Here is a 24,636-nt window from a genome sequence, read left to right on the forward strand (position 1 = left end):
CCATCAGCCACCATGCAGAATTGTTGGCTGGTCTTCAGCTCCTCTCCTGCGGTGTGGGCTGGGGAGGATGGACCTTGTAGTCCAATGCTTCGCCTTTGGAAAGGCTGCTTCCAAGAGATCCCCAAATCATCTTTTTGGGGCCCCCAAGGGCTGGAGATGTGGGTTGGGGGGGGCGGGAATGTGCCCAACCAACTTTGGGGTGGGGGGTGGGCTTGCAATTCCTGGCTTTAACCCCCCCCCCTTTCATCCTTATTAAGCGCCCCCTGCTGACCGATTTTATTTATTAAACTTACACAAGGTGTAAAAATGAGAGAAATAAAATGCTACAAAAGTACAAAACACCATTCACAGCCCAAGTTGAAAGAGGAGGAGGAGGGAGGGAGTACAGGCAGTCCTCGACATATGACTCAATTAAGCCCCCAATTTTTTTTGTTGCCAAGACAAGACGGTGGTTCAGTGAATTTTGCCCCATTTTCACGACCTTTTCCGCCACCGCTGTTCAGTGAGTCACTGCCGTTCCTAAGTGAGCCACCCGGTCGTTAAACGAATCCAGCTTCTCCATGGACTTTGTTCATCAGAAGGTTGCAAAAGGGGATCAAGCTTCCTTGGGACACTGCGACCGTCGTAAATATGAATCAGTGGCCAAGCGTCTAAATTTTGATCCCGTGACCCTGGAGATGCAGCAATGGTGAAAAAAACGGTCATAACTCCCCCTTTTTCCCCCCCCAGGGCCGTTGGAACTTCGAACGGTCACTAAATGAGTGGTTGTAAATCGAGGACTACCTGTAGAATGAGGGGGGGGGAAGAATCTGATATTAATCTATCCACACACACACACAACGTGAAAACTTTAGTTTACAAAAAAAAAAGCCAGGTCTTTTAAGTCTGCCTGACCTACCTTGCAGGGCTGGCGTGCGCGGGGAAGCCTCGGAGCTCGGTAAGACCCGTGGAGCGCCCAGCCGGCTGCGCGATCTGCAACCTGCGCCCGCAGCTCGTTGCCCGCCCATTGTCCCTGGCGCCCGCGGGCTCCCGCCGTCCCTTGAACCCCCCCCCCACCTCCACTCCACCCCCAGGCGGGAGTTCCACCGGTCAAGCCGATCCGGGATTCCCGTTCCGCGGGCGGAGGAAGGGGTGGCCGGAGCCTCGCCCCGAGGCGGCGCCCGCGGACTAGGCTTGGCCAGCGGCGGGCGGGCGAGGCTGCCAGCCGTGGCACCCGGGGCAGAGGTGAGTTGCGGCCGTCGTGGGCTTGTTGGGGGTGGGCAGATCGGAGCCAGTTTGCAGCCTGGGCGATGGGCGAGGGCGCCTCTGGGCACGTGCAGAGCGCCCCTCGCTTGCTTAGTCCCGGGTCTTTGGGGGGGGGAGGTGGGCACCCTCTGCAGGCGAGAAGACCCCGATTGGGCTGATGTTGAAACACGAAATCCCCGCAGAGGCTCCGCGGGTGGCTGACTCGCGTCCTCCGGGTCAGCTGGAACCCGGGTTGGGTTGGAGGGTCTGCACGGGTCGTGGGAACGCAGCCGGTTGGCTTAGAAGAGCCTTTGCCAACTTTAAGCAACTTTAAAATTAGGGGTGGGGGTGGGGGGCTTCAAAGTCCCCGGGCTGGCCAATGCGGAGAGTTGGAAAAACCCCCCCACGCTTAAAAGGGGCCAAAGGTTGGGAATCCCTGCAGCCTTAGAAGGTTGTGCGAACCAGAAGGGGGCGACCGGGGTTAGGGTCTCTTTGCAAGACAGACCCCCCCCCGGGGGATGGCGGGCGGACGGACGGACCGGCCCAGGTGGGAAAGCCTGACGAGCAGCAGAAGCGGATTCCCAGCTCAGAGTCAGCAATCGGTGCGTGGGAAAGACGCGCCCCCCCCGCCCCCGCCCCCCGACATGCGTGCACATGCAGGCTAATTAAGAACGGCTTCTGTGGTTTCTGCAAAAGTCTCACTCTGGGGGAGTGTTGAAATCCACCTGAGTCAGACAACGAGACCGTTGTGAACATGAAGACTTGGGGGAGTCACCCCAAACTCTCTCTCTCTCTCCCTCCCTCCCCCTGCCCCCCTCTCTATAGCTATTTATCTCTCAATCATTTATCTAGTTATCTATCTGTGTCTCTGTCTATCATCTATCTATGTATCTATCTTCTATCATCTGTCTGCCTGTCCATCTCTCTTTCTTTTATCATCTCTCTCTCTCTCTCTCTTCTTTCATCTATCTATCTGTCTATCTGTCTATCATCTATCTGTATCTATCTCTATTTCTCTCTCTCAATCATCTATCTATCTATCCTATCTTCTATCATCTGTCTGTATGTCTCTCTCTTTTATCTTTCATCTATCTGTCTATCTTCTTTTATCTATCTCTATCTAGCTATCTCAATCATCTGTCTGTCTGTCTGTCTATCATCTATCTATGTATCTATCGTCTATCATCTGTCTGTCTGTCTGTCCGTCTCTCTCTTTCTTTTATCATCTCTCTCTTCTTTCATCTATCTGTCTGTCTGTCTATCATCTATCTATGTATCTATCTTCTATCATCTGTCTGTCTCTCTCTCTCTCTCCTTTATCATCTCTCTCTCTTTCTATTCTATGTTTCAATCTATCTGTCTGTCTGTCTATCATCTATCTATGTATCTATCTTCTATCTTCTATCATCTGTCTGTCTCTCTCTTTTATCATCTCTCTCTCTCTATTCTATGTTTCAATCTGTCTGTCTGTCTATCATCTATCTATGTATCTATCATCTATCTATCATCTATCTTCTATCATCTGTCTGTCTCTCTCTTTTATCATCTCTCTCTCTCTCTATTCTATGTTTCAATCTGTCTGTCTGTCTATCATCTATTTATGTATCTATCTTACTATCTATCATCTAACATCTGTATCTATCATCTATCGGTCAGCTATCATCTGTCTGTCTGTCTATCTTAATTTGTGACCTGTCAGCCTGCTTTCCCCCAGTGCAGAAATTGTGCAGCCTTTACAACATGCTTTATTTTATATTACGTTTTATTATTTTGTTTTATTTTGCCTTGCTTTTTGTTTTGTTTCATTTTCGTTTGATTTTATGATTCATTCCACAGCCAGCCAGATGTTCAGAGTGGAATGTGGCATTTTTGTCTACCTACCGAGTCCTCCCCAAGGAGCTTGGATAGGCAGCTGTAGAGGTCTCGGGATGTAAGCTGTTTTGTTTTATTTTACTTAATTTTGTTTTATTTGTTTTATTTGATGTATTTTTTTTTAATATTTTCTTTTATATTTTATCTTATTTATATTTGTATTTTATTTTATTTATGCACCCCCTTTGGCTATTCAGAGTGACTCTGGACAGCTGATGACCCCCCCCTCCTCCTGCAAACTCACTCTGCTTCTGGGTTTGATAGGAAATGAAAAACTTGCAAAGTGTCAATCACTCTGATTGTTACAGGATTTGGGGGGCCCTGAAAGATTTGTACCCCTTTGGCATCCAGCTTTTTTTCAGGGACTCATTTCCAGCTCTCTGTGGCTGTTGGTGCATTTAGTGTTGGGATTGTATTTAGAATAGATAGAATAGAATAGAATTCTTTATTGGCCAAGTGTGATTGGACACACTAGGAATTTGTCTTGGTGCATTTACACACCCGGCTCGTCCTGGAGTGAGTGGAAATCCTGAGCAGTGAGGTCCGCGAGAGAGGAAAACCAGGAAATAGAAGCAGTCATAATTTCTTTATGAACAAGGGCCGTTCATGGAACAAATCAGAGTGATAACAGGGAGATTGTGATAGTGGTGAATGGATACACACATGCGGTGGAATTATTTTGTTTTTAAAGCAGCACACAGATAAACCAGCTTTTATCCTTGTTTACATCACTGGAGGAAAAAAAACAGATATGCTGGCTGGGGGATTCTGGGAGTTGAAGTCCACCTGTCTTAAAGCATGCTAGCTGCAGCATTCTGGGAATTGAAGTAGACTCCTCTTAAATCATGCTGGCAGGGGGATTCTGGGAGTTGAAGTCCACTCCTCTTAAAGCATGCTAGCTGCAGCATTCTGGGAATTGAAGTCCATCCATCTTAAATCATGCTGGCAGAGGAATTCTGGGAGCTGAAGTCCACCCATCTTAAAGCATGCTGGCTGCAGCATTCTGGGAATTGAAGTCCACTCCTCTTAAATCATGCTGGCAGGGGGATTCTGGGAGTTGAAGTCCACTCCTCTTAAAGCATGCTAGCTGCAGCATTCTGGGAATTGAAGTCCACTCCTCTTAAATCATGCTGGCAGGGGGATTCTGGGAGTTGAAGTCCACTCCTCTTAAAGCATGCTAGCTGCAGCATTCTGGGAATTGAAGTAGACTCCTCTTAAATCATGCTGGCAGGGGGATTCTGGGAGTTGAAGTCCACTCCTCTTAAAGCATGCTAGCTGCAGCATTCTGGGAATTGAAGTCCATCCATCTTAAATCATGCTGGCAGAGGAATTCTGGGAGCTGAAGTCCACCCATCTTAAAGCATGCTGGCTGCAGCATTCTGGGAATTGAAGTAGACTCCTCTTAAATCATGCTGGCTGCAGCATTCTGGGAATTGAAGTCCACTCCTCTTAAATCATGCTGGCTGCAGCATTCTGGGAATTGAAGTCCACTCCTCTTAAATCATGCTGGCTGCAGCATTCTGGGAATTGAAGTCCATCCATCTTAAATCATGCTGGCTGCAGCATTCTGGGAGCTGAAGTCCACTCCTCTTAAATCATGCTGGCTGCAGCATTCTGGGAGCTGAAGTCCACCCATCTTAAAGCATGCTGGCTGCAGCATTCTGGGAATTGAAGTCCACTCCTCTTAAATCATGCTGGCTGCAGCATTCTGGGAATTGAAGTCCACTCCTCTTAAATCATGCTGGCAGGGGGATTCTGGGAGTTGAAGTCCACTCCTCTTAAATCATGCTGGCTGCAGCATTCTGGGAATTGAAGTCCACTCCTCTTAAATCATGCTGGCAGGGGGATTCTGGGAGTTGAAATCCACCCGTCTTAAAGCATGCTAGCTGCAGCATTCTGGGAATTGAAGTCCACTCCTCTTAAATCATGCTGGCAGGGGGATTCTGGGAGTTGAAATCCACCCGTCTTAAAGCATGCTAGCTGGGGACTTCTGAGAGTTGAAATCCACCCATCTCAAAGCAGCCAAAGTTGCGAAACACTGTTCTAGAGAGATGGCAATAAAATTAATCCCTTGAGGCACGCAGAGGAGAATTGCACCTTTAAAGGCAGACGTTGTTTTCCACAAAGTTACGAAACTTGGAGTGTGTCAAGTTCACCTGAGTACTTCACAAGCTGTACAACCTGCGGGTAAATTTCCTGTCTTCTGGGTGTATTAAAAACACGGGCAATATATCTTAGAAGGCTGAAATACGCCTCCCGTTTCTCAGTGTTTTGTTTTTTAATTGTCAGTTTAAGAGTTGGCGTTGACGTCTAGATCGGCCTCTCCCAAACTATGTTGCATCCCTACAAATGCATTTCTTAAAACGGGATTTACGTTCTACGTCGAAGGCTAATATTTTACAGGTTCGGTTGGTGGGTGGTTCCCTATCCAGGTAGTCCACAATGGATTACGACCACAATTGAGCCCAACATTTCTGTTGCTAAGCAAGTCTTTTGTTAAATGAGCTTTGACCCATTTTCTTGCCACCGTTGTTAAGCGAATCACTGCAATTATCCACCTCCAGCTTCTTATAGATCCCTTGCCCCAAGGACTGAAGATCTTCTGGTCCAACCCCAAGGCAGGAGACCTTATTCCATCCCAGACAAATGCTTCTCCCATCACTTTTTTGAAGACCTCCAGGGACGGATCCCACACAACTCCAGCAGGTAAGTTTTCCCACTGATTTCCCACAGTTCTAACTGTTGGGAAGTTTCTCTTCAGTTGTAGTTTGACTCTGCTCAGACTTGATTTTGGCTGTCAGATTTCAAGAACACCTGAGCTATCAAATGATACCTTCTCCCTTCCTAGACCCAGGTTCTGGACAGACCAGTTCAGACCTTAAAAATCTCACGCTGGAGGTTTTGTGGGGCTGTGAGAATCTTCAGCAGGAGTAGCCAAAAAGGCCGTTTTTCATTCCAGCTTCTTGTACAGATACAGATTAACAGAGTCGGAAGGGACCTTGGAGGTCATCTAGTCCAACCCCCTGCCGAAGCAGGAGACCTTACACCATTTCTGACAGGTGGCAGTCCAGTCTCATCTTGAAAGTCTCTAGTGACTTTCCCACAACTTCTGAAGGCAACTGTCCCTGTCAGGAAATTCCTCCTTATTTCCAGGTTGAATCTCTCCTCGATGAGTTTCCATCCATTATTCCTTGTCTGGCTTTTGGGTGCCTTGGAAAATAGCTTGACCCCCTTCCTCCTCTCTGGGGCAGCCCCTCAAATATTGGAAGACTGCTCTCATGTCACCCCAAGTCCTTTTTTTTTTTTTTTTTTGGTTAGACTAGATGTATCCAGTTCCTGAAGGATAGCAAGTTAGGGAAAGCCAGTTTGCACCAAAGGTGCTTAGCGTTGTGCAAATGGAAGGAATTTGCACCCTGGGCGTGTGAGCATATTACTCATCCTGTTCCTCTCTTGGTTTGCCAACTCTGGGAAAAAACCAGTGGAGACCAGGCAGCTCCTGAAATTCCCCCTGCAGCGGGGAGGAAGAGGAGCCTCGTGGGCCAGTGGGAACCCCAGTTTCATTTTGCTGTGCGATGCAAAACTAGGAGGCATTTGGAGGCAGGTGGTGTTGTCATCCAGGACACGTGCGTAAGTCTTTGTTACAAATGGCGGTGAGGTCCTGGGTGTGTTGTTGTTGATGAGGATGATGTTAGCCATTCTGTCGTGTCCGACTCTTGACAATTCAATGGGCCAGGTCACTCCACGTTTTCCAATCTTGCACCAGAAGCCAAGACAAAAAAAAAAACATGGATGGAAACCCATCAAGGAGAGAAGCAACCTAGAATTAAGGAGAAACCTCTTAACGGCGAGGACAATTAACCAGTGGAACTACTTGCCACCAGAAGTTGTGGGTGCTTCATCACTGGAGGTTTTTAAGTAGAGATTGTCTGAAATGGTATAGGGTCTCCTTCATTATTACAGATTAACACAGTTGGGAGGGACCTTGGAGGTCATCTAGTCCAGCCCCCCGCCCAAGCAGGAGACCCTACACCATTCCTGACTGATGGCAGCCCAGTCTCTTCTTGATAGCCTCCAGGGATGAAGCTCCCACAACTTCCGAAGGCAACTTCTGTTCCATCGGTTGATTGTTCTCATGGTCAGAAAATTCCTCCTCATTTCTAGGTTGAATCTCTCTCTGATCAGTTTCCATCCATTATTTCTTGTCTGGTCTTCGGGTGCCTTGGAGAATAGCTTGACCAGAGGTGGGTTTCAGCAGGTTCTGACAAGTTCTGGAGAACCAGTAGCGGAAATTTTGAGTAGTTCGGAGAACCAGTAGTAAAAATTTTGACTGGCCCCGCCCTCCTCTATTCTCTGCTTCCCGAGTCCCAGCTGATCGGGAGAAAATGGAGTTTTTGCAGTATCCTTCCCCTGCCACCCCCACCAAGCCATGCCCACAGAACCGGTCATAAAAAAATTTGAAACCCACCCCTGAGCTTGACCCCCTTCCTCCTCTCTGTGGCAGCCCCTCAAATATTGGAAGACTGCTATCACGTCTCCCCTGGTCCTTCACATCACTGGTTGAGCAGAGGGTTGGACTAGAAGACCTCCAGGGTCCCTTCCGGCTCTATTTTGATTGAGTTCTTCTCTGGTCTGGCTGGTGTCATCTTTGTTAGAGTCCAACCACCATGTTCTTGGGAAGCCTGGTTTCCTTTTACCGCTAACTCATCCGAGCATAATTGCTTTCTCCGGGGAATTCCCCTGAATAACCTGACCGAAACAAGTGAGACACGGTTTCCTGATTTTGGCTTCCAGGGATATACCTGGTGTTATGCGCTCTGTACTTGGTTGTTAGTCACCTTTGCTGTCCAAAGAATACGCAGGTGCCTCCTCCAGCCCCACAGCTCAGATGGATCACTTTTCTTCTTCTTTTTTAATTTGATTTATCTGCCGCCCTTCTCCGGAGACTCAGGGCGGCTTACAATGCGTTAAGCAATAGCCTTCATTCTTTTGTATATTTATACAAAATCAGCTTATTGCCCCCACAATCCGGATCCTCATTTTACCTCCCTTAGAAAGGATGGAAGGCTGAGTCAACCTTGAGCCTTGGCGAGATTCGAACCTGCAGTAATTGCAGGCAGCTGGTCTTAATAACAGGGTGCTTTAGACCACTGTACCACTGTACTACCAAGGCTTTTCTTCTTCTTTTTTTTTAAATTTATAAACTTTATTAAAACAGATATAAAACACATAAAACACATACGACAAAGACATAAAAATACATATACAATAAACAGTTATAAATATTCAATCATTTGAAGCGTTCGTTTCATAATGGTCTTTCGAGTAATACAGTTATACTTATTCCCTTAAACCTTAACTTAATAATTTCTTAGTGTCTTTTTTCCCTCTTTTCTCTTCTATTTTCTAAGACTTCTGCTTTAATAATCTGTATATTATATTTTTCTCTCTGTAATTTTATTCGCCCATAAGGGAGTAATTTGTGTACTCTTGGACTTCTATCTAACTTCTAGTTATATTTCTTCCATAGTAGCCCTATGCCATTGATACCATTTATTCCAGACTTTGTAAAATTCAGTGTCTTCTTTTTCCTTTAGCTCTTTTGTCAGCCTATCCATTTCGGCACATTGTGTGATTTTTTTTTTTTTTAATTTGATTTATATGCCGCCCTTCTGCGGAGACTCAGTGCGGCTTACAATGCGTTAAGCAATAGCCTTCATCCTTTTGTATATTTATACAAAGTCAGCTTATTGCCCCCACAAACTGGGTCCTCATTTCACCTACCTTAGAAAGGATGGAAGGCTGAGTCAACCTTGAGCCTGGCGAGATTCGATCTTACTTTAATTGCAAACAGCTGGTGTTAAATTACAGTGCTTTTGTCTGCAGAGCTATCCAGGCTCGTTTAGATTTTGTTTATTATATCTTCTTATGTTGGGATTTTTTCTAGTTTCCAATTTTTGGCATACGTTATCCTTGCTGCAGTTAAAATATGTATTAACAAGTATTTTATTTCTTTGGGATAGGATTTTGTAAAGATTCCTAACAGAAAGTTTTCGGGTTTCTTATCGATTTGTAGTTTAGTGATTTGTTCTACCCAAGGGTCACTTTTCTTCTTGTCCTGCTTTTTTAAGGTCCAACTTTCAAAACTATGGGTATTATAATAGTTCCACTGTTTAATTAACAACAAGGGTAATTAACCAGTGGGACAGCTTGCCACCAGAAGTAGTGGTTGCTCCATCACTGGAGGTTTTTAAGAAGAGATTGGACAGCCACTTGTCTGAAATGATATAGGATCGCTTATCTGAGCAGGGGGTTGGACTAGAAGACCTCTAAGGTCCCTTCCGACTCTGTTATTCCATGTTCTGTGAATTTCATCTCAAGTTGTGTCATGTTTATGATTTCATTGGTCCTTCTGCCCCCACGCCCCCGTATCCATGGATGTTTGGTTGCTCCCAAGTGACAGCGCATTGTGTATATGTGTGTGTGTGTGTATTGTGTATTCTCAATGTTATCGAGAACATTTTGTCTCGAGGTAATCTGCTTTGAGTCTTCCAAAATGGAACAGCATGTGAGCTAAAACAATAGAAAAAAAGAAAGACATTTGATTCATTACTCCATAGATGGACCATCCGATGTTTGGAAACAAACCGGTGTCATTAAAAACATGAGTATGTTTGTAGGAAAAATAGCGAAGCGGTGGAAATCAGAATGGGTGGTTGGAAGTGAAAAATATGGGCTTGTCAAGATTAGGAGAGAAATCACCCTTACTGTTTTTTATTGCCTTGCTTCAGTGATTTTGCAGAAAACAACTCTTGGTTATCAGATTCTGTAGAGATTCTCAATTATCCAGATCCTGGTTGTCCCAAAACTGCTTTTTTTTCAAGAGGCAACTGGACTTTCTTGTTTTTTCTTTCTTTGAAGATGTTTCACTTCTCATCCAAGAAGCTTCTTCGGATCTGACAGGATAGTGGGAACACCCTTTGAAGGATGTGGGAGTAGGAAGGGATTTCCAGAAAAAAATTGCAGACTACAGGAACCATTTGCTTCACTCAGGTGATCCTGAGGACACAGGTAAACCTCCAAACGGCCTCAACAACCCTCTAAAAGGATGCAAATGACCAGCTGTCTGCAAGGAATATAAATCCTTCCATTCCCCAACATCCTTATCAGAGCTGAAGAAGCTTCTTGGAGGAGAAGCAAAACATCGTTGACGAAAAAACCAGAAAGTCCAGTAGCCTCCTGAAAAAGCACCTTTTGGGATTTGGTATCAGAGATTTTTTAAAATATTAATAAAATCTCCCCATTTGCTTTATATGGACGATCTGAAGATTTATGGAAAATCAGAAATTGAAATCGCTCCTGTACTATTGCAACGCTCTCTACATGGGGCTCCCCTTGAGGAGCACCCGGAGGCTCCAACTGGCGCAGAGTGCGGCCGCGCGGGTGGTAATGGGAGCGACATGGCGTTCCCATGTAACACCTCTCCTGCGCGAGCTGCACTGGCTCCCGGTGGTCTTCCGGGTGCGCTTCAAGGTTTTGGTTACCACCTTTAAAGCGCTCCATGGCTTAGGACCCGGGTACTTGCGGGACCGCCTACTACCACCAATAGCCTCCCACCGGCCGGTACGCTCCCATAGAGAGGGGCTCCTCCGGGTGCCGTCAGCCAAACAATGCCGACTGGCGGCCCCCAGGGGGAGAGCCTTCTCTGTGGGGGCACCTACTATCTGGAACGAGCTCCCCCCAGAGATACGGAGGATCCCGGATCTGCGCACCTTCCGCCGCGCCTTAAAGACCTTACTATTTCACCAGGCCGGCCTGGCCTAATTTTCCCCCTCTTTTATAAAAGATTTTTAAAATTTTAAATATTTTTTAGTATTTATATATTCAATTTTAAATTGGTTTTAAAAGTTTGGGGTTTTAAATTTGTCGGGGCCAAAATTATTTAATTTGATTTTATTCTATTTTTTAAATTTTGTATTGTATGTGTTTTTATTGTTTGGCTGTGCACCGCCCTGAGTCCTTCGGGAGTAGGGCGGTATAGAAATCTAATAAATAAATAAATAAATAAATAAATAAATAAATAAATACAGGGTGGATTTGATTTAAATCGAGTTGATTTAAATCACAATTTAAATCATGATTTAAATCACTAGTAAAAAGGCTTGATTTAAATCAACTCGATTTAAATCATAATTTTTAAAGAGCAACTGTCATCTCTGCTACTCCTCTGACCCACCGTTGACTCACCGATAGTCCCAGGGTTGCAGAATATACAGCCTCCTGCTACATAACTAAGCTCCATTTCAGGCTGAATAAACTCAATTATTTATGTATCTTAAATAGAAAACTATCTTACGATAGATTTTTACCCCAAAAGTTTTTTATTAAAATAAATTCGATAAAAATAAAAAAAATCCGATTTAAATCAAAAAAATTTGATTTTTTGATTTCTTTAAAAAAAATCATTGATTTTTATCCACCCTGCTCCTGTATATGTAATTGTATTATTTCTGTGAGAACTGTGTGAAAAATATGTTAACCCAATCATTACACTGTCCACAAAAAAAAAAAAAAAATGTTGGTGGTTAAAGAAAAATTGCAAATAAATCATATACAAAAAAAAAAAAAGAAAAAAGAAAAGAAATTGAAATCGCTCAGAAACACTGTGAGAATTTGTAGCACAGGTATACAGCAATGGAAATTGGCCTAGGAAATGTGCTTACAGTGGAAATTAATCAAGGGAAAATGACAAACAGGAATGACATTAAAATGCCGAATGGCCAATTTGGGCTCAAAGATTGTGGACTACCAGTATTCAAGATGCGTTTCATCCCCGTCGTGAAGTAGAGGCAGAATTTACTTCAAGTAAAACACACTGTCGAAAAAGAAAAGGATTGGCGAATTACATAGCCAAGAGCACACATTAAAAATTGGAACTGACTGATTATGGAGGAAACAACACCACAACTGTCGCAAATGTGAGCCAGCAATGTTGATCTGCCATGCGCAGGGGGTTGGACTAGAAGACCTCCAAGGTCCCTTCCCGCCCTGTGATTTCTATGATTCGGTTGCCGTGCTCCTAAATCCCGATAACGGGACTGCAGGAGTGCTAGCAACGGTCGTAACTTCAAGGGCAGATCACAATTCAGGCCCCGTTGCAACTTCTAAACCCTATTAAGCAAGTTGTAAGTGGAGGGTTACTTGTAGGTCCTTAATAATAATAATAATAATAATAATAATAATAATAATAATAATAATAATAATAATAATAATAATAATAATTTTATTTCTATACCACCCTTCTCCCGAAGAACTCAGGGTGGTGTACAGCCTATTTAAAAACACAGGACACAACAATGATTAAAAATTAAAATAATTAAATAGATTTGGCCGATTTAAAACCCCAAAAATTTAAAATACCCCAATTTAAAATTATTGATAGCCCTGTAATCACCTGTAATATTTGGAGTGTTAATTTCTATGGCTAATTCAGATCAAAATGTCCTTTCTCAGCCCACAGGCTAACATTTTTGCTCTCCTCGCTTAGCTCTAGTTGGCTGTGTGTAAAGTTATCTGAGATAACTTTACACACTTTTGTGTAAAGTTTGATTTTGATTTTGATTTTGAAAACATAGTCAATTTGGGTGTTGCTGCAGAAAAACATCACATCCACATGACTTCACCCTGAGCTTTTTCCCCCTGCAGGAGGGATGGGCAACGATCTTTCCAGGCAAGCTATTCTCCCAAAATTGAATTCCTGCAAAATCAGTGATTTTGCAATCAATGTTAATTGCTTGGTTGGATATCCGAGTGAAGGAGATTATTAGAATATTTCATCCAGTTTTGGTCACCACGGTGTAAAAAAAGATGTTGTTGAGACTCTGGAAAGAGTGCAGAGAAGAGCAACCAGGATGATTTGGGAACTGCAGGATAAAACCTACAATGAACGGTTGCAGGAACTGGGTATGTCTAGGTTAATGAAAAGAAGGACCAGGGGAGACAGGATAGCAGTCTTCCAATATCTCAGGGGCTGCCCCAAACAAGAGGGAGTCAAGCTATTCTCCAAAGCACCTGAAGGCAGGACAAGAAGCAATGGGTGGAAACTAACCAAGGACAGAAGCAACCTGGAATTAAGGAGAAATTTCCTGACAGTGAGGTCAATTAATTAGTGAAACAGCTTAACTTGTGGTTGCTCCATCAGTGGAGGCTTTTAAGAAAACATTGGACAACTATTTGTCTGAAATGGTATAGAGCAGTGGTGGCAAACCATTTACTCACTGAGTGCCGAACAGATACGGGCTTTGCGTGCTTCGCGTGTGCTCATGCTACCCATGCGCTACATGAGCTACTGTACCATCTGTGCATGCATGCGGTTTTCGTGCAGCTCCCCCTGTGCACTGTGTGTGCAATTGCATCATCTGTGCATGCACACGGTTTTCACGCACGCAATGCCCGCACACAAACGCCATCTATGCATGCGCACATTGCAAGCAAGTACTCTTGCGTGCATGCGCAAACGTGCATATATGCACATGAGAGCTCTGAAGACCAGCTGGGTCCCCTAAATTGCACGCATGTGCACCAGAGGCCCGAACATTAGCTGGGGAGCGTGCAGCTGCAGGTGAGTTGGGCAACAGGTTGCGTGCCTGGAAAGATGGCTCTGCGTGCCACCTCGGGCACGTGTGCCATAGGTTTGCCATGACGGGTGTAGGGTTTCCTGCTTGAGCAGGAGGTTGGACTAGAAGACCTCCAAGGTCCCTTCCAACTCTGTTATTCTGTTATTTATCAAGGAGAGATTCAACCTAGAAATAAGGAGGAATTTCCTGACAGTGAGAGCAATCAACCTATGGAAGAGAAGTTGCCTTCGGAAGTTGTGGGAGCTTCATCACTGGAGGTTTTCAAGAAGAGACTGGACTGCCATCTTTTTTTTTTGTCAAGTGTGTGTTAGATAACAGATAGAATAGAATAGAATAGAATAGAATAGAATAGAATAGAATAGAATAGAATAGAATAGAATAGAATAGAATAGAATAGAATAGAATTCTTTATTGGCCAAGTGTGATTGGACACACAAGGAATTTGTCTCTGGTGCATACGCTCTTGGAGTACATAAAAGAAAAGATACATTCGTCAAGAATCATAAGGTGCAACACTTAATGATAGTCATAAAGAACAAATAAACAATCAGGACACAATATCAATATAAATCGTAAGGATGCAAGGAACAAAGTTACAGTCATACAGTCGTAAGTGGAAGGAGATGGGTGGTGGGAACGATGAGAAGATTAATAGTAGTGCAGACTTAGTGAATAGTTTGACAGTGTTGAGGGAATTATTTGTTTAGCAGAGTGATGGCATTCGGGAAAAAACTGTCCTTGTGTCTAGTTGTTCTGGTGTGCAGTGCTCTATAGCGTCGTTTTGAGGGTAGGAGTTGAAACAGTTTGTGTCCAGGATGCGAGGGGTCTGTAAATATTTTCACAGCCCTCTTTTTGACTCGTGCAGTAGACAGGTCCTCCATGGAAGGCAGGCTGGTAGCCATTGTTTTTTCTGCAGTTCTAATGATCCTCTAAAGTTCATGTCTGTCTTGTTGGGTTGCAGAGCCAAACCAGACAGTTATAGAGGTGCAGATGACAGACTCCATCATTCCTCTGTAGAACTGGATCAGCAGATCCTTGGGCAGTATAAGTATAAACATGATTATGAATACATGAAGTGGATAGGAATAAAAGAGGACATTAGGATAGGGACGGTAGGCACGTTGGTGCGCTTATGCATGCCCCTTTTCTGTCCGAAATGGTGTAGAGTCTCCTGCTGGGCGGGGGGTTGGACTAGATGACCTACAAGGTCCCTTTCCATTCTGTTAATTTGTTAAATAAGTGGAATGACTTAACTCCAGACATTGTGGGTGCTCCATCACTGGAGACTTTAAAGAAGAGATTGGACAGCCACTTGTCTGCTTGGGCAAAGGTGGGTTGGATTAGAAGTCCTTCAAAGTCCCTTCCACCTCTCTGTTGTTCTGAGATACTCAAGACTTGCAACTATTTGTAGTTGGAGAGTTGTGTGTTCGCCGAGACTAGCCAGAAATCAGGCGGAGTCTGGCAGAACCGACAAACCCTTTTATGAAGAGTCAGAAGCGTGCCAGGAGAAGGCATCGGGTGATCCCATGATCCCGACTTCCAGGGCATTCAACCAAAATAGAAGATTGCTAGGAGGGCGGATCTCGGTTTGTCTGGAAGATAAAAAGGCTCCCTCCACCGTTTCTGCTTTTCATTTTGTGCAGGGCTGCCAAGCAGGTTCTGCTTTGGGCTTCGCGTACCGTAGAGACAATCTTCGCACCCGTCCTTTCGGTGAGGAGCAGTACAGACAGTCCTCGACATACGACCCCAGTCGGGACCGGCGTTTCCGTTGCTAAGCGAGGCGGTTGCTGAGTGAGTCGTGCTGATTTCGTGGTCTTATTTTTTTTTTGTTGTTATTGTTAAGCAAATCACTGCCGTTGTTGAGGGAAGACAGAAAATTATGTGTGTTTTGGTGTTGAATTGCATAAAAGAGCCCTTGATTCTTGCAAGCATCAGGAAGTGGTCAGGAGAAGTGAAACTTGAGATCTGAAACTGGTCGGACTAGTTTTTCATTTTTGTAATAAGAACTTAATCGAGACTTTGCTATTCGGGAAATTTAAAAAAATGGTTAGGTTAATTGCATCTTGCGATTCAAGAGACGCTCGTCTTGAGCATTTTATTTATTTATTTATTTACTTATTTATTTATTTTTGGTTCAATTTATATGCTGCCCTTCTCCGGAGACTCAGGGCGGCTTACAATGCGTTAAGCAATAGCCTTCATCCTTTTGTATATACCTGCTTAGTAGGGCTTTCGCCCCCTCCCCCAAGCAGTGATCTTTCTTATACAAAGTCAGCTTATTGCCCCCACAATCCGGGTCCTCATTTTACCTACCTCGAAAAGATGGAAGGCTGAGTCAACCTTGAGCCTGGTGAGATTTGAACTTGCAGTAATTGCAGGCAGCTGATGCTACTTAACAGCACTTTAGTCTGCTGCTCCACCAAGGCTCCTTCTAATTTTAGCCTACAAAGAGTAAGTCCCTTTGAATGCAACGGGACTTCGGTTTGACGGAATGGTTACCCTGTTGTGTCGGTGTGACCGATCCCGCCCAGGTGTGCAAATTTATGCCAGGCGATCAATCAGCTTTTGTTCTGTTGCTGGCAGGGACCTTAAGTGTTCCCACCGAACAGGTTCATAGCAACCTGCCTGGTCCCAGAACGGCATGGATTATAATATTTTAAGGCTGATTTTCTCTTAGAGGAGAAAAAAAAATTTTTTTTTTTCTGTGTGTTTGTCTTTCTTAACAGAATAACCGAATGACAGTGTCGGAAGGGACCTTGGAGGTCTTCTAGTCCTACCCCCTACTCAAGCAGGAGACCGTATGCTATTCCAGACAAATGGTTGTCCAATCTCTTCTTAAAAACTTCCAGTGTTGGAGCATCCACAACTTCTGGTGGCAAGCTGTTCCACTGATTAATTGTTCTCACTGTCAGGAAGTTTCTCCCTAGTTCCAGGTTGCTTCTCTCCTTGATGAGTTTCCATCCGTTGCTTCTTGTCCTGCCTTCAGGTGCTTTGGAGAATAATTTTAATTTAATTTGATTTATATGCTGCCCTTCTCCGGAGACTCAGGGCGGCTTACAATGCGTTAAGCAATAGCCTTCATCCTTTTGTATATTTATACAAAGTCAGCTTATGGCCCCCACAAACTGGGTCCTCATTTTACCTACCTTAGAAAGGATGGAAGGCTGAGTCAACCTTGAGCCTTGGAGAGATTCGAACCAGCAGTAATTGCAGGCAGCTGGTCTTAATAACAGGGTGCGTAGACCACTGTACTATCAAGGCTCTGTGCCTTGACCCCCCTCTTCTTTGTGGCAGCCTCTCAATTACCGGAAGACTGCTATCATATCATCCCTAATTCTTCTTTTCATTAAACTAGACATGCCCAGTTCCTGCAACCGTTCTTTATATGTTTTAGCCTCCAATCCTCTAATCCTCTTTGTTGCTCTTCTCTGCACTTTTTCTAGAGTCTCAACATCTTTTTTACATCATGGCCACCAAAACTGGATGCAATATTCCAAGTGTGGCCTTACTAAGGCTTTGTAAAGCAGTACTAGAACTTCGCATTATCTCGATTCTGTCCCTCTAGTAATGCAGTCTAGGATTAAATTAGCTTTTTTGGGCAGCTGCCGCACACGGCTGGCTCCCATTCAAATGATCGTCTCTCCTTCTCACACCTTATGCCTCCTTCTCACATCAACCAAAGTCAGGAAAATTTCTCTGGATCTCAAGAGTAGCAGAGAGAGACAGGTAGTCCTTGACATACGACGGTCATGGAGCCTGCCCATTATAGTCATAAAATGGGTAAGTTTTTTTTTAAAAAATTTTTTTGATTTATATGCCACCCTTCTCCGGAGACTCAGGGCGGCTTACAAGACATTAAGCAATAGCCTTCATATTTTATAAAATATATTTTATACAAAGTCAGTTTATTGCCCCCCACAAACTGGGTCCTCAATTCACCTACCTTAGAAAGGATGGAAGGTTGAGTCAACCTTGAGCCTGGTGAGATTTGAACTTGCAGTAATTGCAGGCAGCTGATGTTAATAACAGTGCTTTAGTCTGCTGTGCTACCAGGGCTCTTCAAGTTAACCAGGGCTTCTCAAGTCACATGATCTATCTGATTTTTACAACAATTTTTTTAAACAACAGTCATTAAGTGAATGTGGCAGTTGTTAAGCAAATCAATGGTTTGCTAGAGGTGCAGTTTAACCAAAAAGGGGCCAAATTTATTTATTTATTTATTTATTTGTTTGTTTATTTGTTTGTTTGTTTGTTTGTTTGTTTCAATTTATATACCACCCTTCTCCAATAGGACTCAGGGCAGTGAACAGCTGAAATAAAAAACAGAACTTACAAAATTTAAAAACAGTTTAAAATGATTAAATATTTTTGGCCGCGATTTAAAACAAACCCAACTTTGAGAAACAGATCCTAAGAGGGGAAAAACGGCACCCTTAAAACCTGTAATGCCCAGCAGGATGGGGCAGGTTCTCCAAACACACACCTGGAGGCCAGGTATGGCTGTTATCACCTCTCAGGTTACTAAGATTATTGGAAAAGAGAGCAAAAAGGTCAACAGGAACCGGATCTGTAGTGAAACAAAACCTGGAACTAAGGAGAAATTCCCTGACAGGGAGAACAATTAATCAATGGAACAGCTTGCCACCAGAAGTTGTGGGTACTCCATCACTGGAGTTTTTTTTTTTAATTTTTTTTTTAAAGAAGAAAGATGGACAATCTTGAGGTTAGGAAAAAAAGAAAAAGGATCGGCCATTGCAGAAGGCAGGAACAAGATAGGATCGAATATAAGATATTTTGAATATTTCGAGAATTACCTGTAACAGGGGTGGAGTGGGTGACCGTACCACACGAAGACCACACCTGGAATACTGCGTCCAGTTTTGGTCCCCATGATGTAAAAAAAGATAGCAATAGCAACAGCACTTAGACTTATATGCCACTTTATAGTGCTTTTACAGCCCTCTCTAAGCGGTTTACAGAATCAGCCTCTTGCCTTCCAACAATCTGGGTCCTCATTATACCCACCTGGGAAGGAAGGAAGACTGAGTTAACCTTGAACCTGGTGAGATTCGAACTGCCAAATTGCAGGCAGCCGGCAGTCAGCAGAATTAGCCTTGCAGTACTGCACTCTAACCACCGCGCCACCGTGGCGATGTTGAGACTCTGGAAAGAGTGCAGAGAAAAGCAGCAAAGATGATTAAGGGACTGGAGGCTAAAACATATGAAGAACATATGAGGAACTGGGTATGTATATATTAGGGAGCCGAGGTGGCGCAGTGGTTAGGGTGCAGTACTGCAGCTACTTCAGCTGACTGCTAGTTCAGCAGATCAGCGGATCAAATCTCACCGGCTCAAGGTTGACTCAGCCTTCCATCCTTCCGAGGTGAGTAAAATGAGGACCCAGATTGTTGGGGGGCAATATGCTATTTAGTATACTGTCTTTGGTGTAAGCCGCCCAGAGTCCTCGGAGAGTGGGCGGCACAGAAATATGAATAATAAAAATAAATAAATAAATAAATATGTCTAGTTTAATGAAGAGTAGGGGAGACATGATAGCAGCCTTCCAATATCTCAGGGGCTGCCCCAAAGAAGAGGGAGTCAAGCTATTCTCCAAAGCCCCTGAAGGCAGGACAAGAAGCAACGGATGGAAACTCATCAAGGAGAGAAGCAACCTAGAACTACGGAGAAATTTCCTGACAGTGAGGACAATTAACCAGTGGAACAGCTTGCCACAAGAAGTTGTGAATGCTCCAACACTGGAGGTTTTTAAGAAGAGATTGGACAGCCACTTGTCTGAAATGATATAGGATCGCTTATCTGAGCAGGGGGTTGGACTAGAAGACCTCCAAGGTCCCTTCCAACACTGTTTTTCTGTTCTTCTGTTTTATCGCAATGTCAATTCATGTTTTTGTTTTATCGCTTGCCTCTATTGTACACTGCTAGCAGTCTCCCCAGTCGGATAACAATATTGGAAAATAAATAAACAAATTCAGTTAAAAAGAGGATCACAAATGACCTGGAAGTTTTCTTTAAAATTTGATTAATTGGGTATTTATATAGCTAGTTTTATTCTAAAAACTCACAACAAAATCCTTATCGCACCCATGCCCAAAAAAAAACAAAGGCATAAAAACAATAATAACAATAAATCAGCAATAATCAAGCCTTCTCCATCAATGAGTACACTAATAAAACTTTGCTTTTATTTGAAGTTTGAAAATCCAGTGCAATAAAATAGTACGGGTAATCCTCAATTTACAACCATTCTTTTAGTGACCGTTCAAAGTCACTAAACCGCACTGAAAAAAGTGATTTAGGATTGTTTTTCACACTTACGACCGCTGCTGCATCCCCACGATCACGTGATCAAAATCTAGACGCTTGGAAACTGGCATGTACTTGTGAAGGTTGCATTGTCCTGGGGTCATGTGATCTCCTTTTGCGACCTTCCGAAAAGCCAAGTCAATGGAGGAAGCCGGATTCACTTAATAACTGTGTGACTCACTTAACAACGGCAGTGATTCACTTAGCCGCTGTGGCAAGAAAGGTCGTAAAATGGGGCCAAATTCACTTAATAGCTGTCCCGCTTAGAGATGGAAATTAATAGAATAGAATAGAATAGAATAGAATAGAATAGAATAGAATAGAATAGAATAGAATAGAATAGAATAGAATAGAATAGAATAACAGAGTGGGAAGGGACCTTGGAGGTCTTCTAGTCCAACCCTCTGCTTAGGCAGGAAACCCTACACAATTTCAGACAAATGGGTGTCCAACATCTTCTTAAAAACCTCCAGTGATGGAGCATTCACAACTTCTGGAGGCAAGTAGTTCCACTAGTTAATAGTTCTAACTGTCAGGAAATTTCTCCTTAGTTCTAGGTTGCTTCTCTCCTTGATTAGTTTCCATCCATTGCTTCTTCTGCCCTCAGGTGCTTTGGAGAAGAGCTTGCCTCCCTCTTCTTTGGGGCAGCCCCCCAAATATTGGAATATTGCTATCACGTCATCCCTAATCCTTCTTTTCATTAAACTAGACATACCCAGTTCCTGCAACCGTTCTTCCTATGTTTTAGCCTCCAGTCCCCTCATTTTAGCCTCTTTGTGGCTCTTCTCTGCACTCTTTCTAGAGTCTCCACATCTTGTGGGCTCAACAAATTGTGGGTTCCATTGTCGTCGTAAGTCGAGGACTCCCTGCATTTAAAAATCCTCGGAGAATCACGTCCACATGGGAACCGTTTCTGAATTTCGTGCTCGAGGTGGAAAAGAATGTAACTTTGGGTTTTATAGATTATTAGATTGATAGGTCTTTACAGAAATGACTGGTTCGTATAAAACATAAAAGAAAAAAAGAACGACGTGGCCATAGGGGTATAAGATAGGCCACCCAATCAAGCAGAAAAAATAGATGTGCTTTTTGCTAACCAGCGAACAGAGATATATGTAGGAAACACACCACAATACTAATGAGGGTTCTTCAATTGCCCCGACATCAATTGGAAGGCTAATTCTGCACGAAGTGAGAAATCAAATAGGTTCCTGGCCAACTTAGCTGACAACTTTGTTGTCCCAAAGGTAGAGGAAGGAACTAGAGGGGCAGCCATACTGGGCTTAATTCTTACAAACAGAGAAGAAGTGATAGAGGGAGTTGAAACTGCAGGAACCTTGGGTGAGAGTGACCAAGTCATACTAGAATTCAACAATTTTTGAGCAGTTCAGAGAACCTGGATAGCTCAGCAGACTAATGCATTGTAATTTAACTCCAGCTGTCTGCAATTAGTAAGTTCGAATCTTGCCAGGCTCAAGGTTGACTCAGCCTTCCATCCTTTCTAAGGTAGATAAATGGAGTTTGTGGGGGCAATAAACTGACTTTGTATAAAATATACAAAAGGATGAAGGCTATTGCTTAGCGCATTGTAAGCCGCCCTGAGTCTCCGGAGAAGGGCGGCATATAAATCAAATTAAAAAAAAAAACGGTAGTAAAAATTCTGACTGGCCCCGCCCCATCTGCCTCCCGAGTCCCAACTGATTGGGAGGAAATGGGGATTTTGCAGTAACCTTCCCCTGGAGTGGGGTGGGAATGGAGATTCTGCAGTATCCTTTCCCTGCCACGCCCACCAAGCAGGGGTGAAATGCTCCCGGATCGGACTGGATTGCCTGATCCAGTAGAGATCGCCGCCTGGTTGTCATTACTTCCTGGTTTTAAGCAGGAAGTAATGTTTTTTTAACCTTCTGTGCATGCACGCACATGATGTGACGTGACATGGCGTGTGCAGTTCCGAACCGGTAAGGAAGGTAAGTAGATTTCACTCCTGCCACCAAGCCACGCCCACCAAGCCACACCCACAGAACCGGTAGTAAAAAAATTTGAATCCCAAGACTGAATAGAACATAATGATACCAGAGTCTTATATTGTAAAAGAGCTTATTTTAATAAACTCAGAGAGAAAGATTCCTTGGATAAAAATCCTAAAGGGGAAAACAACTCAAGAATCTTGGGAAACTCTGAAAAAAATATGATCATAAAAGCCCAGTCTAGCGCAATACCACTGAGAAAGAAAAACAAGAAGTCCAAGAAGAAACCAAGCGTGGCTGCACAAAGATCTCTCTGGCAAATATTATTATGGAAAAACAAAAAGCTGTGATTTGATGTTCATGTCTTATTTTATGGGTAAGAGAGAGAGTTGGAAGTCAATGCTTCTTTTTTCTTTTCTTCACTTCTCGTTCCCCTTTCCCTTCCCTCCCCATTGCTCCGTTCATTTACTTTTGTATTTTATAAGACTTAATAGCTTAATACCATAAAAATGTTTGCAAAAACAAACAAACAAGCAAACGAATCCTCTGAGAATCACAAAGGAGGAAGTTGGTCAGAGTTTTGCGGGGTGGGGCACCCTAGAGAATGGGTCTCCAATCTTGGCAACTTTAAGCCTGGCAGACTTCAACTCCCAGAAGGCTGGGGAATTCTGGGAGTTGAAGTCCACTAGGCTTAAAGTTGTCAAGGTTGGAGACCCCTGCCCTAGAGGAGACTTCTGATCTGATCCATATACAGGTCACTGTAGAGGGAGAGATGGATCCTTCCTTCCCAAATTCTCATCAGGGAAATCAGTTCTGTTCTCTGGAGAGGACGGTTGATATTCTGAATTTCTTTCTCTTTCGTTCCACCAGCGTTGGCCCAAGACCAGGATGGCCTCTAACCACACCGAGCCCTGGTTCCAGAAGCTGGACTTGATGTTGAGGCTCTTCAACGGTACCCTCTCACGCGTGGAGCCGTGTCCCCAGCTGGGCAAGGCCGACCGGGAGGGAAAAGACACCTACGCTTACATGTACATCGTTTTCATTATGCTCCTGTTCGCCCTGACGGTGGGCAGCCTGATCCTGAGCTATACCCGATCCCGAGAGGTGGATAAACCCAGCGATCCTTACCACATGTACATCAAGAACCGGGTGTCGATGATTTGAAGGAGAAGGAGCCACGGTACTCCTCACTGGCCTTTCGGTCGGCAAGGGAAACTGTGTCGAGTCTCGAACTCAGGACTTGGGGAAGGTCTATGTTCCGAGGAGTGTGGAGAGAGAAAAAAAATTGCAGGGTCTGTGAAGAAGTCACAGAGGATGACATTGCCTGCCTCAAATTACCCATTTATAAAGTTTTGTAAAGTAATTTTTAAAAAACTTACCTAATGGTAAACTTGATCAATCTGTCTCTTCCTATCAATAAACCAGTTGGAAGGCAGGAGGGTTTGAGATATTTATTGATTGGAATAGAATAGAATAGAATAGAATAGCATAGAATAGAATAGAATAGCATAGAATAGAATAGAATAGAATAGAATAGAATAGAATAGAATAGAAATAGAATAGAAATAGAAATAGAAATAGAAATAGAAATAATAGAAAAAGAAAAAGAAATAGAAATAAGAGAAAGAGAAAGAGAAAGAGAAAGAGAATATGGAATATGGAATAAGAATAAAATAAGAATAGGATGGGAATGGAATGGAATGGAATGGAATAGAATAGAAATAGAAATAGAATATGGAATAAGAATAGAATAAGAATAGAATAAGAATAGGATGGGAATGGAATGGAATGGAATGGAATGGAATGGAATAGAATAGAATAGAAATAGAAATAGAAATAGAAATAGAAATAGAAATAGAAATAAGAGAAAGAGAAAGAGAAAGAGAAAGAGAATATGGAATATGGAATAAGAATAAAATAAGAATAGGATGGGAATGGAATGGAATGGAATGGAATAGAATAGAATAGAATAGAATAGAATAGAATAGAAATAGAAATAGAATAGAATAGAAAATATGGAATGGAATGGAATGGAATGGAATGGAATAGAATAGAATAGAATAGAATAGAATAGAATAGAATAGAATAGAATCTTTATTGTCATTTGGAATGTACACTAGTCGGCATACATTAAAAATGAAATTTCGTTGCATACATCTCTAAGGGTCACCACCTCCAATATAACTCTGCATAAACATGACAAGATAAGTAAGTAAGTTAGTACAAAATTATGTGTATAGCTGCATACATACACGACATAGAGAAACAACACAGTTTAGTTCTGGTGTATACATGTTTATGGAAAAGTCAACCTTTAAAAATTTGGGTAGATGCTGTTTTTCTACAACGAGATTGGAGATCTCTCTCTCTCTCTCTCTCTCTCTCTCTCTCTCTCTCTCTCTCTCTCGTGCACTTACGCACACCAACATATAGAGGCAGTCCTCGACGTACGACCACAATGGAGCCCAAACTTTGTTGCTGAGCCAGACAGTTGTTAAGTGAGTTTTGCCTCATTTTACAAGATGGGCAGCCACAACATTACGACCGAGGTTCTGTCAGGTGCAAATAGCCAGGCGCATTCGCCGAGTTCAAAACACAGAAGGGTTTATTAGCGG

At 43.3% G+C, this 24,636-nt stretch overlaps 1 protein-coding gene across 6 annotated transcripts; it reads left to right on the top strand.

Annotated features, from left to right (window-relative positions):
• The first annotated feature begins 1,102 nt into the window (after positions 1 to 1,102).
• On the top strand, positions 1,103 to 23,456 carry KCNE3 (potassium voltage-gated channel subfamily E regulatory subunit 3). Of its 6 annotated transcripts, XM_087894576.1 has the most exons (5): positions 1,103 to 1,224; positions 5,661 to 5,802; positions 15,374 to 15,521; positions 16,457 to 16,716; positions 22,892 to 23,456. In XM_087894576.1, the coding sequence occupies exon 5, from the start codon at positions 22,910 to 22,912 to the stop codon at positions 23,183 to 23,185; it is 276 nt and encodes a 91-aa protein (XP_087750702.1). In that variant the 5' UTR covers positions 1,103 to 1,224; positions 5,661 to 5,802; positions 15,374 to 15,521; positions 16,457 to 16,716; positions 22,892 to 22,909; the 3' UTR covers positions 23,186 to 23,456. The 6 variants fall into 6 exon arrangements, with proteins under 6 accessions (XP_087750702.1, XP_087750699.1, XP_087750701.1 ...); XM_087894573.1 differs by lacking the exon at positions 16,457 to 16,716; XM_087894575.1 differs by lacking the exons at positions 15,374 to 15,521; positions 16,457 to 16,716.
• The last annotated feature ends 1,180 nt before the right edge of the window (positions 23,457 to 24,636 follow it).

This window comes from Pantherophis guttatus, chromosome 5 (genome assembly GCF_059756535.1).
Source record: "Pantherophis guttatus breed Tessera chromosome 5, ASM5975653v1, whole genome shotgun sequence".
In the NCBI taxonomy this organism is placed as follows: Eukaryota; Metazoa; Chordata; class Lepidosauria; order Squamata; family Colubridae; genus Pantherophis; species Pantherophis guttatus.

Bases quoted from the DNA above. Each gene is read 5' to 3' on its own strand.
- KCNE3 (XM_087894576.1), top strand. From the start codon at position 22,910: ATGGCCTCTAACCACACCGAGCCCTGGTTCCAGAAGCTGGACTTGATG.